The sequence below is a fragment of the Apium graveolens genome, chromosome 8 (assembly GCF_009905375.1).
Source record: "Apium graveolens cultivar Ventura chromosome 8, ASM990537v1, whole genome shotgun sequence".
In the NCBI taxonomy this organism is placed as follows: Eukaryota; Viridiplantae; Streptophyta; class Magnoliopsida; order Apiales; family Apiaceae; genus Apium; species Apium graveolens.
In genome coordinates, this window is record NC_133654.1 from 15,187,172 (window position 1) to 15,204,653 (window position 17,482).

The window sequence follows — 17,482 nt, forward strand, 5'->3', positions numbered from 1 at the left end:
TAATTAACAAAAAAAATACCTGATTATTAATATTAAAATCCTTAATATTTACCAAAATTTCAATTAATATAAATTATTCAAACCAAATTTGAATTATAAACTAATTAATACCCCTATAGTTAAACCAATTAATAGAGCTGGGCAAAAAAAAGTATTAACTTATGGAGTTTAATATTTTATGGGAAGTAAAAATATACTGTAGCAATTGGAACTGGAGAAAAATATAATTTTATCAAATTTATTATTTTATCGATTATTATTTTATCAAGATAACATTTTTAATATAAGAAATGAGATTATAACATTTTTAATATAAGAAATGAGATTAAAATAAAATTTCAAATATTAAAACAAGGTTATAACTAGGACAAGCATATGCTTTAAAATTTTCTACTTGCAAAACCCCTGGGCCCCCTGGTCCCTGGTAGACCCGACAATTTTGGACACGACACGACTTACACGACACGAAATGACACGAAAATTTAGTGTTTGTATTTGCATTTTTAGTACACGACACGAAAGTACACGAACACGAAAGTATACGGTCGAGATTTATTGTCGGTTTTGTGTTTATCCTTCAAGTACACGACACGACACGAAATATACGACATAAATAAATATTATAATTATATTTTAATATTTTTTATAAATATATGTAGAATTATAATAAATGTATGCATATTTATTTTTAAAATATGATTTGATTTCATTATATTGTATAGATATGAGATCTAAATATATATTTTTCATATATTTTATAATTTTTTTTATCTAAAAATTTTATATTTTAATTTATATTAATATTAAATTTAATATATATTAATATTCAATTAACACGACATACACGACACGAAACAAAAATACACGAACACGAATGTACACAAACGCTAAACATGTCGATTTTGTGTTTGACCTTCAAGTATACGAAACACAGAAATACACGAGCCAGGTCTAGTCACTCGTGAGCTATTTCAAAAACCCTAGTCTCTCTAACGAAACACAATCACAAAAAATGGACGACTCGCCGCACTCAATCGCCGGCGGCGACGACGACTTCTGCACCTTAATCCTCTCAAAATACAGCAATTCCGGCGACGAGCACCACCAACACCTCTGCGCAATCACCGGCGCGATGTCGCAAACTCTCAAAGACCAAAACCAGCCGCTCTCTCTAATCGCTTACTTCGGCGCCGCCGTTTCGTCTCTCGATCGCATCTCGGCCGAGTCAGAACCGTCGCGGCACACTCTCGATGCGCTTCTCGCGATTTTATCGCTGATTTTACCGGGATTATCGGGAGCTGTTGTGAAGAAGAAGTTTGAGGTTGTAGCGGAGCTGGTAGTTAGGGTGTTGAGAGAGAGTGGAGTGAGTGAGGTAGGTGTTGTGGCGGGAGTCAAGTGTTTGGCGTGTTTGTTGGTGGTTAGAGGGAGTGTTTGTTGGAATGATGTGGCGAGAGTTTATGGAGTTTTGATTAGTTATGTTACGGATGATCGATCGAAGGTCGGTGTTTGTTTTGGTTGCCGTGATATGTTAAATGTTGAATTGGACGTTAGGAACGTGCCTAGATTAATAATAGTTTGTTTATCGTGAAATGTGATGTATTATTGTATTCAGTCGTATGTGAGGTTAGATTATAATTGCTCGAAGGTTGGTGTTTGTTGTGATATACTGAATTCATATATTAGAAATGTGCACGTATATGTAGCATAATAGATAATAGATTGTAGTGATGTTTATTACGAGTGGAAATGAAGTATTAGGCTTGTTGATTTGTGTTGTTGATTTGTGTTGTTGATTTGTGTAGTAGTTTGTCAGTTATAGGATTCTTATAAGAATTACAATAATATGAATGATAATATGCTTAAAGTTAGATAATGGCCCGAAGGTCAGTGTTCGTTAATATATGCATCTGTGTTTGATGTTGATTTAGTAATGGTGTAAATTTTTATTTGTTTTAAATTGTAAATTAGGAAATTGAATGTATGTAGGTTGTATTGTAAGAATGTTTATTAGAGTGGTAATGGAGTTTTAGGCTCATCAATTATTCAATAGATGATCGGTTTTAACATTCTTATTTTTATTACAGTAATGTAAATGATTATATATGGCTTAAAATGAGAGATATTATCAAATGTTAACAAATGTAATGACATTAATATGTAATCTCCAGGGACCTTGAATGCAGTATTGAGAAACTGAGCGATAATGCCTATTTAGAATTAGATGCATTATTTATGTATTTTATGAGTCTGTAACCACTTGGAACTGTGAAGAAGTGAGCCGTGGGTGCCCTTGTACATCCGCAATTAATAGTTTTTTAATTGCTGATGTTAAAATTCAAGCTTTCGCAATCTCTTTCTTGGTATGAAGTAGTTGTACAAGTTAGTTGATTCAATTGACAGTACTGATGTTCTGTTAATACGATTAACAGGTAAGAAGGCAATCACATGTATGCCTCCGGGATGTTCTTGCAAGTTTTCAGGGCTCTGCTATTCTTGCACCTGCTAGTGAAGCCATAGCAAACATCTTCGAGAGGTTTCTTTTACTCGCTGGAGGATCAAATGCAAATCCTTCGGAAGGACCAAAAGGTGCCCAGGAGGTCCTATACATTCTGGATGCTCTCAGAGATTGTCTTCCTTTTATGTCCTTAAAGTCCTCAACCAACATCCTGAAGTATTATAAATCCCTCCTTGAACTGCACCAGCCCCTTGTTACTAGGCGCATAACTGATGGGCTAAATGTGCTTTGTCGCCAACAAAAAGGAGAAGTTTCAGCTGAAATGTTGCTTGATCTGTTAGGCTCGTTGGCTATCTCAATCTCTACAAATGAGACATCTGCTGATAGCATGACATTTACTGCTCGTTTATTAGATGCAGGGATGAAAAAAGTGTACTTGATAAATAGGCAAAGTTGTGTAGTTAAGCTCCCTGTTGTGTTTAGCGGTCTTGCAGGTTTGGTTTTTGTGCTATCCTCTCTTCCAATTTTCTTAAAATTTGTTTCAACGTTTCAATGAAAAAATGTAATAATACCTATCTGTATGTTGCATCTTAAGTTGTATTTATATTTAGTAATAGAACTCTGGCAAAAAATTTAGCAACTTATATGGTGCAGTAGAACAAAGTAACGTCTTAGTTTTTTTGCAGACGTCATGGCTTCTGAACATGAGGAGCCATTGTATGTTGCTATGGAGGCATTTAAGAGCTTGATATCTTCATGCATTGACGAAAGCTTGATAAAACAAGGCGTGGATCAGATCAATGAAAGCACAAAAATAGCAAGAAGGTCTGCACCAACTATTATCGAGAAAGTGTGTGCAACTATTGAAAGTTTGCTGGACTATCGCTATGCTACAGTCTGGGACACGGCTCTACAAGTTGTTTCAGCAATGTTTGATAAATTAGGTGAGTTGAATATTGTACTGTTCTGTAAATCTCTTCATATATATATGTATATAATTATAATTATGAAAAATGAGTGGCGAGATACTGGGGTGGTCCTACTTCATATTGTTGAGACTAATTATTTACTAGAAATTGATATAATGTTTGTTCTTAGAATGACTGTGTTTCTGATTTTGGTTTTTGCAATATGATACTCCCTCAGTTCTGCTTATTTTGGCCTAATTTGACTTTGTTGGTTACAGACCAAATTTTGACCTTAATAATAAATTTACTTTTCATGTTTTCATAAATTTTAAATTTGACTATTATAATATTACAAGTGTAATTTGTGATAGTATTTTTTATAAAAATTAAAACTATTATATGATATCAGTAATTCTCATTATAAAATGAGTCAATTTGACCAAAATTTGGTCAAAGTGACAAAATAAGTGGGATGTATTAATCTGAGTGTGTGCCTACGAGTAACGAAATTATTTTTATTGGATAAAAACAGCTATATACAAAGCTATATAATTGCACACTCTTTATATTACAGGTGACAGTTCTTCTTACCTGTTGAGGAGAACTCTGACAAACCTGGCTGATATGCAGAAATTGCCCGATGAAGATTTTCCATACAGAAAACAGGTAATGTTGTTATAAGATCAACCTTGTCTTCTTTTTCTGTCCTGAATTACCCCAAGTACAGCATATGATGCTGCTCTGTTTAATTTCATAAGTTCGTGCTTCTGTCTCATGCAAGATATCCCATTCCTTTGTATTCACATGTAAACACTTTAGCTCTCCTTTCTGTGACTGTAAATGTACATTAGTTATGTTTAGGAGCTAAAAGAGATGCAGCAAAAATTTGGAAGATGTGAATTTTTTTGCTTTTCTTCAGATTATTTTATTCTTTCTGTTTCGTCCCTATATTAAAGAACTTGTATGTTGTAGGCCCTCTACTTATGGATTAAAAAAGACCAAAATCTACCACCACTTTTATGCGATACAATTTTTATGATTGGGTATATGAGTCTACGCAATACAAATCTTGTATTAGATACCTGTATATGAGTTTGACAATACTTCATCCCATTTTACTAGTCTCTTTTGAAAAAATTATGCATATTAAGAAAAGTTAGTTTTATAGTATCTTTTCATTTTTACCTTTTTTTAATTGCATTAGTTTTTATATACAAGTGGAGTAGAGTTCCATTGGAAATGATAGAATAAGAGGATAAGTTTGAATCTATGTTAATAAATTTGCATTGAATGTAGTGATAGACAACAAGTATTATGAAATTGATTAGCCGTCTTAGTTTATATCAATAAGGGCTTGTTTGGCGAGTTGATTTGCAATTTGAAATTGACTTATAGGTCCCCATAATAACTTAGGACACTTCAAACTAACTTTAAATTTCAGATTATAGGTAGGAAATAAGCTACCTATTTTTTTTGTCTTGTTTTTAGGTTTGTAATTGGACTCGAAAAAAATTACATGACCCTCCTTGTCTCATGTAATTTTTTCAAGTGTATCCCTAATTAAATTATTTTGTAATTGTGCTAAATCCTGAATGTGATAACCAAACTGTAAGCTGTAATGATTTGAAATAATTTGTGTTATTTTCTGAATGCAATCTAATATGGGATGACCCCTTCAGGACCACCAGTTTTGGACACCAGGTAAAGTAGTTTCTCAGACTTGCCAATATTTGTTAAGCCACGTTTTTTGTAGCAACCCTTGTGTTTATTACTTGAACTTGGAGGTTACTATGTTGTGAAAGGTTGTGGTTAGATTGCATAAATTTTAAGCTGTTTCTACTTTCTAAATATATTAAATAGTCCAATATCATCTGCTTTGTTTATTTCTAAGAGCATGTCTCTCGCAGTTGCATGAATGCGTGGGATCTGCTGTGGTTGCAATGGGACCTGAAACATTTTTAAGTCTTCTGCCCCTTAATTTGGAGGCTCAAGACGTCTCTCAGGTCAATACGTGGCTTTTGCCAATTCTGAAGCAATATACTGTTGGTTCAAGTTTAAACTTCTTTACTGAGTCGATCTTTGATATGATTGGCCTGATGAACAAGAAGTCTGCCATGGTATGCACCTTTCAGCCATTGTTTTTAATTATGCTTTTTGATTGAATTTACTAACCTAGCTCCATGCGGTTTTTTCTATAGCTTGAACGAGAAGGAAAGATTCATTCAGCTAGGAGTGTTGATGGACTGATTTACTCTCTGTGGTCACTGCTTCCATCATTCTGCAACTACCCTTCAGATACAGCTGAAAGCTTTAAGGATTTAGAGAAAGCATTATGTAGCTCCCTACGTGATGAACCGGATGTCCGTGGTATAATATGCTCTAGTTTGCAGATTCTTATTCAGCAAAATAAGAAGATACTGGAAGGGAATGGCGATATAGTTGGTACTGAAACTAGTAATCGAAGTGAGAGAGCACTTGCTCACTATACTCCGGAGGTTGCGGCCAAGAATTTGAGTGCACTGAGGTCATCTGCTCGTGAGATTTTGCCTGTCTTGTCAGGGATCTTTTTGAAGTCTTCTAAAGATGACGGTGGACTTCTGCAGGTACTTGTCATTCCTAAAAATTGTTTTACCAGACAAAACAGCTGATGCAAGTTATTAGTTGCTATGCACTCTGTTTCTATAGTTATCAATTCCTTGCAAATTTTAAATGTAGGCTGCAGATCTTAATTACATCTATACAGTTTCTGGAATTTTAAGCACACATTTGTCTCTTTACTTACAAAAAGTACGGTGTGCTGCAACAGTAACAGATTTTAGTAAGGTTTTGTAGCATTGGTGTACATGAAGTTAATATAGGTGTAAAGATGTATGTCAATGACTGTTTTTTCTCTGTATTAAACAGTTAAAGAGTCTAGTATAACAGTTAGGCTAAAGATTTTTGTTATGAACAGTTAGGCTAAAGATTTTCTATAAATGCAGCTGTACCTGAGGCAACTGTGAATCTTCTAGGACTAGTACAGCAGCATTGTCTGCGGAAAATCTATGGTGTACGTGAAGTTAATATAATATGAACATGTATATCAGCAACTGTTTCTTTAATGAACCAATGTAGTTAAATAGTATAGTATAACAGTAAGGCAAAAGTGTTTATGTTAGCGGATGCAAAGTTCATAGCATTCTGGTCAACAATCTGGATCTAGAAAAGCACATGTACCTGGGTCAATTGTGAATTTTGTTGGACTAGTTTAATAGCACCGGGAAGTCTATGGAAAATCCATATGGTGGTTTGCTGATGTGTGAATCTAACAAAGAAGATAGATCTAATATGGAAGGCCTTGCTCTAGATGATCTGATACTTAAATATACCAATACAGGCATCATTAATATATTTAGATAGTAGAATAAATACCTTTATACAGAAATTAAATATAAAACTAAAATTTATATAATAATAGTGGAAGTATATTTTGAATAGGACTTGATGTATGTAAATTATTATAATATAAGCATATTATAACTGTAATATGTTTGGGAGTAAAAAATTAAATATGAATTAACATAAGTAAGATATATTAACATATATAAGATAAAGAATCTATACGTTTAATATAGAATCTTAAATAGAAACAAATTCAATTATTATTCGAGATGTAATATATTTTGTTGATTCATTGTAGAAGGTGCATATTGTTTGTGGCTTTGTTTCTTTACCTGAAACAGCCTGACAGGGAGCACACGTGAAGATGATAACAAGTTTATATATTTGTCATTATTTTTTTTTTCAAAGTTTTTTAAAGAGAAATTAATGTATTTATGTACGTAGTTATATGTGGGGTCTAGCAGTATGATGCTTGTTAGAATAAGCCTGAGTATTTCTTGTTCCGTAGCGGAAGTAGGCTATATTTAATATTGGGTTAGCTACTTATACTTACAAGTGATTAATTCCCTACATACTGAAAGCTTAAAACCTGATGATTATTCGCGATTTAAGATTATTTCATGTTTTTAAGTTTTTATCTATTATCTTCTCCCTTCCTCGGTTGGAAACCTTTGGGTAGTTGGTCATATGATTTTCCAAGGTTAACCACCCAAGCTCTCTTTTTACTGTTTATAGGTAATTTTTCTTTCCAATTCTTATCTTGCGTCAGCCTGTCTCACCATATATTTTAAAATATAAGTAATGACGCCCTCAAAACTTGGTGCTACTTCAAATCTTTTAAGTTTTGGCTTCTTGTTAGTTGGATGCTCGATCGAGAGAGTTATTTTCACTAGATTCATTGTTTAAGGGGAATCCCATCTTCTATGAGACCAGTATGTACGGTATTTTATATCACTTTTTGACAGCAGCAGCAGAGTCTTTGCATTAGTTAATGTGTAGATATTTCGGCATGGCTCGTTCCGTATAAATCTTCCTGTCCTTGGTCCTCTGAATTGTGTTTGAAAAAATTGTTCTATTGTGTCGATTATAGCGCTTTGTATGTTTTGGTTATTGTATAATGAATGACTTATACACTTCTTGTAGGCTACGATTGGCGAGTTTGCTTCAATATCAGAGAAATCTGTAATCTCTAGGTTCTACAAAGCTACTATGAAGAAGCTATTGGATGCGACTAAAAAGGGTGGAAAAATGCACAAGTCTAAAAGTTCCAATACTATGGAGGTTGATAATTCATCGGATGAAATTTCTCCGTCAGTGGAAAGGTGGTTTTCACATCCTAGTTTTTAATTCATTTGTTGCCCTTCGGTTCTGTTTCACACTACCTAACTTGTGTAGACTCATTAAGTTTTACGGGATGGGTGGAGATGGGTTTAAGTGTCTGATCCTACCTTGCATTGCATGCACAGGGCAAAATTATTCGACTTGGCAGTTTCCCTTTTGCCTGGGTTGGATCCCAAAGAGATAGATCTTCTGTTTGTTGCAACAGAGCCAGCGTTGAAGGTTTATAAGTTTTTCCTAATTTTTGGATATATTTTGTTAGTTATATATGCGGTTGATATGTTTAATTAACTAGAGGATGGTACTAATGGATTGTAGGATAGTGATGGGATGATCCAGAAGAAGGCATACAAAGTTCTTTCAGTTATCCTCAAGGTAGATTATCATTCCTTGTCAATGAGCTGCATTTTGTTTGAAATTGTTGTCATCTGTGATCATTTTATTTTATATATCTAAGCTTAAAAATCTGTCTCTGCTGTAGAATTAATGTTTTTATCCTCGACATCTGTATAATTGGTAGTCATTTCTACTTTTTGAATGCAAGAGCAGACATAAATGATTTGATTTTGTTCTGGTGTATATCAAGTTCAGCATAATTTACCTGTAAAATTTAATATCTAGAAGACTAGTAAACTTTAATATCTAGAAGACTAGTAAACTTTAATATCTAGAAGACTAGAACTAGCTAGGAATGTTAGGTTATGTTGAAAAATGGACTTGATAGGCAGAGTAGTTCAACAAATTAGCCATTTTAAGATAAATTTGAATAGCCTTATTTGGAGCCAAAGATATGCTTAAAAAACACATTAGCTCTATCGTAATTACACGGAGTGTAAAGTAACTAGGATATCACAGTTGAAGCTACCTAATATTTTGGATCTTATTTATTTGCACCCCTCTTTTCTCTATCCTGTATTTGGTAGCTGGTTTTTCGAAACTGACAAGTTACCCTGATTTGTTATGAAAGACTTCTGATGGATTTATTTCAAGAAAGCTTGAGGACTTGTTTAATATGATGATAGAAGTGCTGCCGTGCCATTTTGCAGCTAAACGTCATAGACTGGACTGTTTGTACTTCTTGATTGAACATGTGTCGAAGGTAATAAGACATTACTGCTAATCTCCTTCTCTAAAGTCTTTATGTATAATTCAATATAGTTCCAGTCAAATAATTTCGTCTTGTTTGGTGTATTATATGGAACTACGCACAGGATAACTTGGAAGAAAGGAGGCATGGTGTGATCGCTTCCTTTTTGACGGAAATCATGCTTGCGCTGAAAGAGGTATAATAATGCTCTAGTTACATGAACTCGTAAATGCGGCTATCTTTTTTTTTGGTGATGAACTATGGTACCAATATATAGGGTAATGTTTGTGTATAATTTTTGTTTTGCCAAACGGTTGCTTCTAAGTGAACCTTTATATGAGATCTTGTTGGAAAAGGGGTTCCTACAGTAGAAATTAGATGCTAACACTTTCATATTGTAAGTTGATAAATATATTACGTGTAAACATAGCAAGTTATAATGTAGACATCCTAAATATATTTGGTATTCGGAGCTTGTTACTAGAGTAACTTCAGATCATTCATAAAAGAAAAAAGGTGTAGGGATATGTAATGAAGTTTGAAGTCTTATAATTAGTGTAATTGTAGTTGGTTTATCCTATAGTTGTTCTCATCATAAGAGGTTCTGTTTTTTGCTACCATCTACACTGGGGAACGGTTTCTTATAGCTGTTTCATGTGATTTGTTAAGATTTCTAAATTTAGAACTTTAGAAATCATATTTTGCCATCATTTATTGGACAAAAATGTTATCTGCAGTTCTTATATTTAGATACAATTTAATCCAACTCAAGGACAAAGAAAGTGATACAAAAATAAATAAATAAATTAAGATGTATATATAGACATTACTTGAAAGATTGAAGATGCAAGCTTACATATTATCTCATGCGATATTACTCTAAAAAGGGATATATATGCTATGTTGAGGAATCTTGAACCCCCTGGGAGATATATCTCATGCTAGTTTATACTAGGTTATCTTTGACTACACTGAGTGGCCTTTTAATGGTTTATTACTTTATTTACATAATCAGCAAGATGAACAGTAAGGCAAAATCTGATCAGAGTTTTCCTCGCCTTGCCCGGTGTTGGAGGAATGGTAACTGATCTCTATGATGGTAATAATAATATAAATATGTAACTTTAAAATAGTAGTGGAAATTAAAGTCTATTCCAAATGCCTTAAATGCTTAATTTGTACTTTACTTTTGTTATTCTACTTTTTTATTTTCCAACTACTCGTTTATGGGTTGTCAGCTAAAGATTAAACGTTTTAATGCATTGATTTGCCACAAAAATTATACCTGTCATCAAATCTTGGTTGATGGTTTGTTCAATGAACCTAAAAGTTGACCAAGTTAATTTTTCCCATTGTAAAACTGATACTGAAGGTAGGTGATTGGTCAAAAATTGGATGAGTATAATATTTGAATTGAGCCACAATAAAAAGCACTTTACTTTAAAGGCCTGAATTTTATATAGGCTGAAATATTTGAAGTTCCACCAAAAATATATTAATGGAGTGAGCTTTATATGTTACAAATGGAAATGGTTATAATTTCATTGTTTTTGTTTCTAAAATCTTAGAAATTCAGGCATCCATGACTAGGCCAAATCATGATTAATTTAAAACTTGTGTGTATTGTTATAAAGTGTCATGGGTTACTGGTATTGCTTGACTTAGTTCACCCCTCATTTCCGATCTTTGGTGTTTAATCTTTGGCAGTTAAAACTAACACATTTTCTTTTGAATAAATATTGCTATATACTTATATGTTTGCTCTATTTGGTATGGTGAGGTCTTCATTTTTAATTTTTTTTTTCCAACTGGCATTCATAATTTTAGATGTTGTCTTGGTATTATGTTTAAGATTGCTAAAATTTGATGTGTACTTGTAAAAAAGTTTAGAGTTTGCACTAGCATTTATATGCATTTATGATTAGTTAATTGCATAAAAATGCATGTTGCTATTTTAAATCTCTGCAGGCTAATAAAAAAACAAGGAACAGGGCCTATGAAATTATTGTTCAAATTGGTCATGCCTGTGGAGATGAAGATAGAGGTGGCAAGAAGGAAAATTTGCATCAGTATTTTTACATGGTACTCGGATCGCTCTATTTTGTTTAGCATACTGATCACCATTAGAGATGTGTTAAATTTATCATTTTCTACGTTTCTTGGTGTAGGTTGCTGGAGGATTGGCTAGTGAGACCCCTCATTCAATTAGTGCCGCTGTCAAGGGTTTAGCTCGCTTGGCCTATGAGTTTACTGATTTAATTTCTAGTGCTTATTCAGTTCTTCCGTCAGCACTGCTCCTCCTACAGAGAAAAAATAGAGAGATAATTAAAGTATGTTTCCAGTAGCTAATATCCATGTCTTCTAATATTCGTCGTCTTTTCTATTAAATTTTGTGTAGAAACAGATGTACAAAATGTATATGATGCTCTTCATTCCAAATGCAGGCCAATTTAGGTTTATTGAAAGTTCTGGTAGCCAAATCACAAGCCGAGGGTTTGAATGCAAACCTAAGGACTGTAGTTGAAGGTCTACTAAATTGGCAAGATACTACGAAGAACCATTTCAAAGCTAAGGTTGCTATTTATATGCTTTAATTTGTATGATTTATTCTTGTTTTGTTTCCATCGATTGAATTATAATTTATGATCGTGGTTTGGTCACCGCTCTGCTAGTTTTGTCTACACTAATATTTTTGCTATCACACTTTATGGTAGTGATGATCTATCTTATTTACATATAATGTACAAGTTACATAAATAGTTATTTGTGCTTGCAGGTTAAGCTACTACTTGAGATGCTTGTTAAGAAATGTGGTCTTGATGCTGTTAAGGCAGTAATGCCTGAAGAGCACATGAAACTTCTTACTAATATAAGAAAGGTATGTTCGAGGGCATTATTCTTGGTCTGAATAAAATGAGTTAAAACTTTGTGTAATCCACCCAGTACCTTGTATGCAGATGAAGGAGAGAAAAGAGAGGAAACTTGCTGCTAATCTTGAAGAGACCAGATCTCATTTGTCAAAAGCAACTACTTCCCGGTATGTTTATTATTCATTGGACCCGAGTACATATTAAGCTCACAGAAGCTGGAACAAGCTTTTGAACTTCATAAGTTCATTTAGCTGTACACATATAATTTACTGGTGCATGGATGCATCATTTTGTTAACAGTAATATTTTATATTGATCAACTCGTTCTGATTGAACTTAAAATATATCTTAGAGGAATGCTTACAACTTTTAATTATAGGCGCTAATATAAATTATTGATGTTGCAACATGTATTTAATTGCATTTTTAACTCTCGTCTTTTCAAAACAATCTACTAAAGGATTCATATCTCTCGGATCCACAATGGAGAGTTGTATACTTGTGATGTTAGGTTTATGCAAAGGACATTATGGAAAACAAAACGATACGAATTAATAACTTTTCTGGTGTGCAAACCTGAAGAATATCCTGAAAGGTTTCACATGATGACACATTAAAAATTGTAAATAAACAACAGTACAATACTATTACAAATTAAATACATTATCTTTCTTTTTAGTTTTTGTTGTTGAATATGTTGTTACATTTTGAGATGAATTGGACATGAGTACAGGTTGAATTCTTATTTTTTAGCTCATTTACACAACTATTTTTCAGGATATAATGTTTTTAACTTCTTTACAGTCTAAGCAAATGGAATCATACGAAAATCTTTTCCGACTTCGGCGATGAAGAAGATGACAATAGTGATGGAGAATTCATGGGTGCTGAGACAGTTTCTGGTCGACAGACCAAAAACAAGTTACTGTTTAACTCTAAAGCATCCACTTTAAGGTATGCAGTGGTTATCTTAATATTTACCCTTAACTTGCACATCACACAACATTGTGAGACTTGTAAAGTTTAAGGATATTGGTACATATTTTGAATTTAACTGAAGTGCTCTTATCTAGTTGTAATTGCATCTTTGGATATCGGTGCTTATGTTGAATGCTTGACTATAGTGCTCTTATCTAGACGCAATTGTAATTTACCTGGCACAATGAATATGTGCGACTTGCGTTATCGTGTGCCAGTCATTTAATTCAAACACAAACTTGTTCAATTTAGCAAGTACTGTTGCTGGTGGCAGATACTGTGCTACTGCTTCAGTTTACTTCCCCAAGTTGAGCTATAACTGAATATTTTGTCTTCGTTGTCCAGGTCCCAGAGAAAGCGCAAAGCAGCTAACCTTTTGCCAGAAGATTCATATGATCAAATAGATGATGAGCCTCTTGACCTACTTGATCGGCTGAAGACAAGGTCAGCTCTTCGGTCATGTGAACAGAAGAAGCCAGAGTCTGATGATGAGCTAGAGATTGATGCAGAAGGTCGACTGATAATCCATGAGGAGGGGAAGAAATCAAAAAGAGAGATACCCTCTGCCCCTGACTTGGAATCAAGAAGTCAAGCAGGTAGCCACTTGTCCGTGAATTCCAAAAAAGCTCAGAAGCGTAGGAAAACATCAGAATCTGGGTGGGCAAACACAGGATCAGAGTATGCTAGCAAAAAGGCTGCGGGTGATGTGAAGAGAAAGAATAAGCTTGAACCTTATGCTTATTGGCCACTTGATAGAAAGATGGTGAGTCGTAGGCCTGAGCAGAGGGCAGCTGCACGAAAAGGTATGTCAAGTGTTGTGAAGCTGACCAAGAAATTTGAAGGCAAGAGCGTCTCCAATGCACTGTCTGTTAGGGTCAAGAGAGGTAAGAAGAAAGCAAACAAGAAAAACAGGTAATGGGTGGAAAGATGAGCACAACTATAAGCAGCTATCAATTTTCCGAGAATCATAGGTTTTGCTAATTGCAGGTCAGTTTTGTATTTTTCTAGTTCTGTTATGATATAGAGTTTGTAAAATTAGAGTCTCCCCCTTTTTTCAGAAGTTGACATGACAGTGAACAAAAAATATATATTCTTTGAAATATTTAATTTCATTATTACATTGTGCAACTCCTGTTACAGTTTATTTTTAGAGCTCGTTGCAATTTGGTTGCCAACCTTTACACCTAATTTAAAAAAATGACCAGAGTTTCAAATTTGCATGTTGGTGGGCTGGTGGCAATGGGGCATAATATCATTTTAAACTAGAAAACGGTTATACTCCGATGAATTCCCATGTTGTAGCTCCAAATAACCGAAAATTCGAAGTCCTAACCCTAAAATGTTGAAAATGTTTTTTTTTTATTACAGATTTTGAAGATTGGGGTTAGTAATGAACTTGATTATGTGATAAAGACTGCATATGTGTAATGCTTGAACTCTCTTAATTGTGGAAATATCTAAATAAAACTCATCGATTTGATGTAATCAGTTTATCACAATAGGACCAAACGTTTTTAATAGATCCATCCGTGGAGTATTGGACATCAAATGGGTCGTTGAGGATGAAAGCATGGTCACAAATATACAAATTCGAAATTCCTTTTCAGTTTTTCTGAAAAGTTGGCAACATAAAAGCACCTCCGGTGGAAGGTGTCAGAGGAGTGTCAACACAATGTAGCATGACGTGACCTCACAACTTATTAGCACTTCACTGAAATGAAAGAGAGAATATTTGTAATATGATATTTTTTAACTTGTTAAAATTGATTTTATTGGAGATGAAGCTGACTCTAATTTATATTTAAATTTCAATCTAGTAAATGCATAACCGAGGCACCTACAAGTACAGCTTGCAATTAAAGAGAAAGCTCTTGAGTTTGTGGCTATACTTGATCACCAAAGGTCCACCGTTAACCAAAAGATGACGTGCTGTAGTACTCACTTACAAATTTGTTAGAGCTTGTACCTCAAAATACTAGTGACCATCCCATCCCATATAAAAGTTGGTGGCTTGGAGCTATTCAATTATCATGATGGACAGTTCCGCGTCGCAATCTTGTACAACTTCGCTTTTTTTTCCCCTAAACTCTATATTCTTCTATTTATTTTATTTACCTAGTTATTTACCTAATAACTTGTAAGTAGCATTAATATAAGAGTTAATTACACTTTACAACCCCCACCTTTCATTTAAAATCAAAACAGTATACCTCCTTTGTAAAATATATTTTGCAACCCTTAACTTTCAATATCAACTACAATATACATCCCTTGTGGTCATAAATTTGAAATTGAGATGTTAATATTAATAACTAAAATTTTAAATTAATTAAAATATTTATTTTAATACATTTTTTACATGAAAAAAATTAAAGCTATTTTCTATTAGTAATACTCTAAATTAATCATAATGCTAAATACTTAAAATATATTTATTAAGCAAAATATATGTTTATATATATAATCATAAAGTTTCTAAATATATCTATATTTTGAAATTTTAAAAATTATACTGAGTAATAAAATAATCGACATTAATATTATTTTTATAATTTGAAATTCTAAATTTTAGTTTAATTAAAAATAATCAAAATTATTATTTAAATATTTTGCTGAATTTCAATTTTACCCTCCACGATATAAATATTTTTAACAAAATGGTTAAAGCGATACATATTATATTTGATATCTAAAGGTAGAGTTTGCAAACTGTATTTTTGAAAATAAGTATATAGTTTTGTTATTCAATGAAAGGTATGGGTTACAAAATGCAATTAACTCTTAATATAAACATTAAAACTAGACTTTAAATTATTAAACACGAGTTAAAGTTAATTATTCATTTTCTTTTTACAAATTTAATACCATCTGTGTTATTATTTATAAGATATAGAATTCTACTTTCTTATTTAGAATGGTTACTATAATTCAAAGCAAATGCAAATATATGTAAAAAAAATTGACTCATAATATAAGGGTTAAACGTCACAAGGGATTGATTGCGTCCAAAAAAATTCTAATTAATTTAATTTGATCATTTCGATAAAGTAAAAATTAAAATTACCCAAAATTGAAAATCAATAACATGGGATGATAGAGCTCGTTTTGAGTTTTAATATGGTTACTACAATTTTTTATTTGGCTCACAAATCATGATGAAATCTGGATTTGATTCTCTCAACTTGAGTTATTTTCAAAATTTTGAAGATTAAAAACGAGATTTCATCATGATTTTGTGAGTCAAAAAACAAGTTTTAATAACCGTATTGAGGTCCAGAACGATCCCTACGCTTTTGTGTTAATATTTTTCGATTTTGGCTAATTTAGTTTTCAAATTTAACAAAATGATTAAATTAAGTTAATTGATAATCATTTTGAGTCAAATTTGTAACGAATGATCTACTTGAACTATTTGGCCGTCACCTACTGACTTCATATTTAACTCGATAATAATTATATCTAACCTCATGTTATTCATCGTTGCTAGAAAAAAAATATAGGCGTATATACAATTCACATTAAAAATGATATTACAACTACAACCAACTTAAACTAACTTTTATAATTGATCATCCCATAACCTGACAATATCGCCGCTAAGAACGGTCAAATCCTGATTACAGTACCATCCCATTTCATTAATCTCTTTCATTCTCTCCAACTTGTCGACTTTAAACCATCTCAACAACTCTGCATGTGCCTCACCCTCCCCGTTACCAATATCGTAATGTTCATCATTGCATTCATCTGCACTATCCAAATAATAAGCCACAAATTTCCCTTTGGTAACTCCATCACTAGTATCCAAGATTGTGGTGTCCTCAAGTTGTCGTAATTCAAAACCTAGTTCAGATGATACCATTTTCTGCATTTCTGGCTCAGATGGTGCACTTATTAAGATACTCGGGTTTAGTGAAGCAACCGGGACGTCGGGTTCGGCAGAAGCTAGTTGCAATGTTACAGGGGACTTGGCTCCTCTCCAGAATAAGCTGGCAGCGCCTGCACAGAAAAGTGCTAGCCATGTCCATAAATTGCTGACAAATATTGTGGAGATGTCGGAGATGATATAATCAAGAGGAACAGATTCAAGCGGAGAACTGAAGGCATTCATCTTAATTTGGATGAAAAAATAGTGAGTATTTATTTATTTTCAGATGGATGAATGGGCTATTGGGTAAGGTGATATATATAAGGAGGATGTTATTATGATTGAAAGGAGGCTGAGATGGGTATGTAGGATAAAATGTGAGCCGTGGGATGGGAGTAAGTGTGAAGAATATTTGGATCATTGCATAAGATGCTAGGAATCGAGAGAGGGATATGCTTATTTGTAAAATAAGGACTTAGGTTTACTGGCGCGTCAGTAGGTTTCCTATATTATGTAATGGATCTGGTACTGGTCCTGATTATTATAACTGATGTCATAATATTAGTGATTAGAAGTCCATAATTTTTAAATTTGTTT

General features: G+C 33.3%; 2 protein-coding genes across 2 annotated transcripts; one reads left to right on the top strand and one right to left on the bottom strand.

The window, feature by feature from the left end:
- Positions 1-950: 950 nt before the first annotated feature.
- Positions 951-14,145, top strand: LOC141679073 (uncharacterized). Its single transcript, XM_074485555.1, has 18 exons — positions 951-1,498; positions 2,430-2,949; positions 3,142-3,399; positions 3,938-4,029; positions 5,271-5,480; positions 5,562-5,966; positions 7,888-8,066; positions 8,211-8,304; positions 8,401-8,457; positions 9,050-9,181; positions 9,294-9,365; positions 11,138-11,251; positions 11,338-11,499; positions 11,614-11,742; positions 11,946-12,047; positions 12,127-12,206; positions 12,844-12,993; positions 13,363-14,145. Exons 1-18 carry the CDS (start codon positions 1,013-1,015, stop codon positions 13,931-13,933), a joined length of 3,813 nt encoding a protein of 1,270 aa, XP_074341656.1. The 5' UTR covers positions 951-1,012; the 3' UTR covers positions 13,934-14,145.
- A 2,431-nt stretch (positions 14,146-16,576) lies between these two features.
- On the bottom strand, positions 16,577-17,128 carry LOC141679321 (uncharacterized). Its single transcript, XM_074485823.1, has one exon. The coding sequence runs from the start codon at positions 17,126-17,128 to the stop codon at positions 16,577-16,579; it is 552 nt and encodes a 183-aa protein (XP_074341924.1).
- Positions 17,129-17,482: the final 354 nt, after the last annotated feature.

What these genes read in the sequence shown, in the direction of transcription:
- LOC141679073 (XM_074485555.1), top strand. Translation starts at nt 1,013, where the DNA reads ATGGACGACTCGCCGCACTCAATCGCCGGCGGCGACGACGACTTCTGC. An exon ending in TTCTTTCAGTTATCCTCAAG is followed by an intron (nt 8,458 to 9,049) that starts GTAGATTATCAT and finishes TTGTTATGAAAG; the next exon opens with ACTTCTGATGGATTTATTTC. An exon ending in TCAAAAGCAACTACTTCCCG is followed by an intron (nt 12,207 to 12,843) that starts GTATGTTTATTA and finishes ACTTCTTTACAG; the next exon opens with TCTAAGCAAATGGAATCATA.
- LOC141679321 (XM_074485823.1), bottom strand. Translation starts at nt 17,128, where the DNA reads ATGAATGCCTTCAGTTCTCCGCTTGAATCTGTTCCTCTTGATTATATC.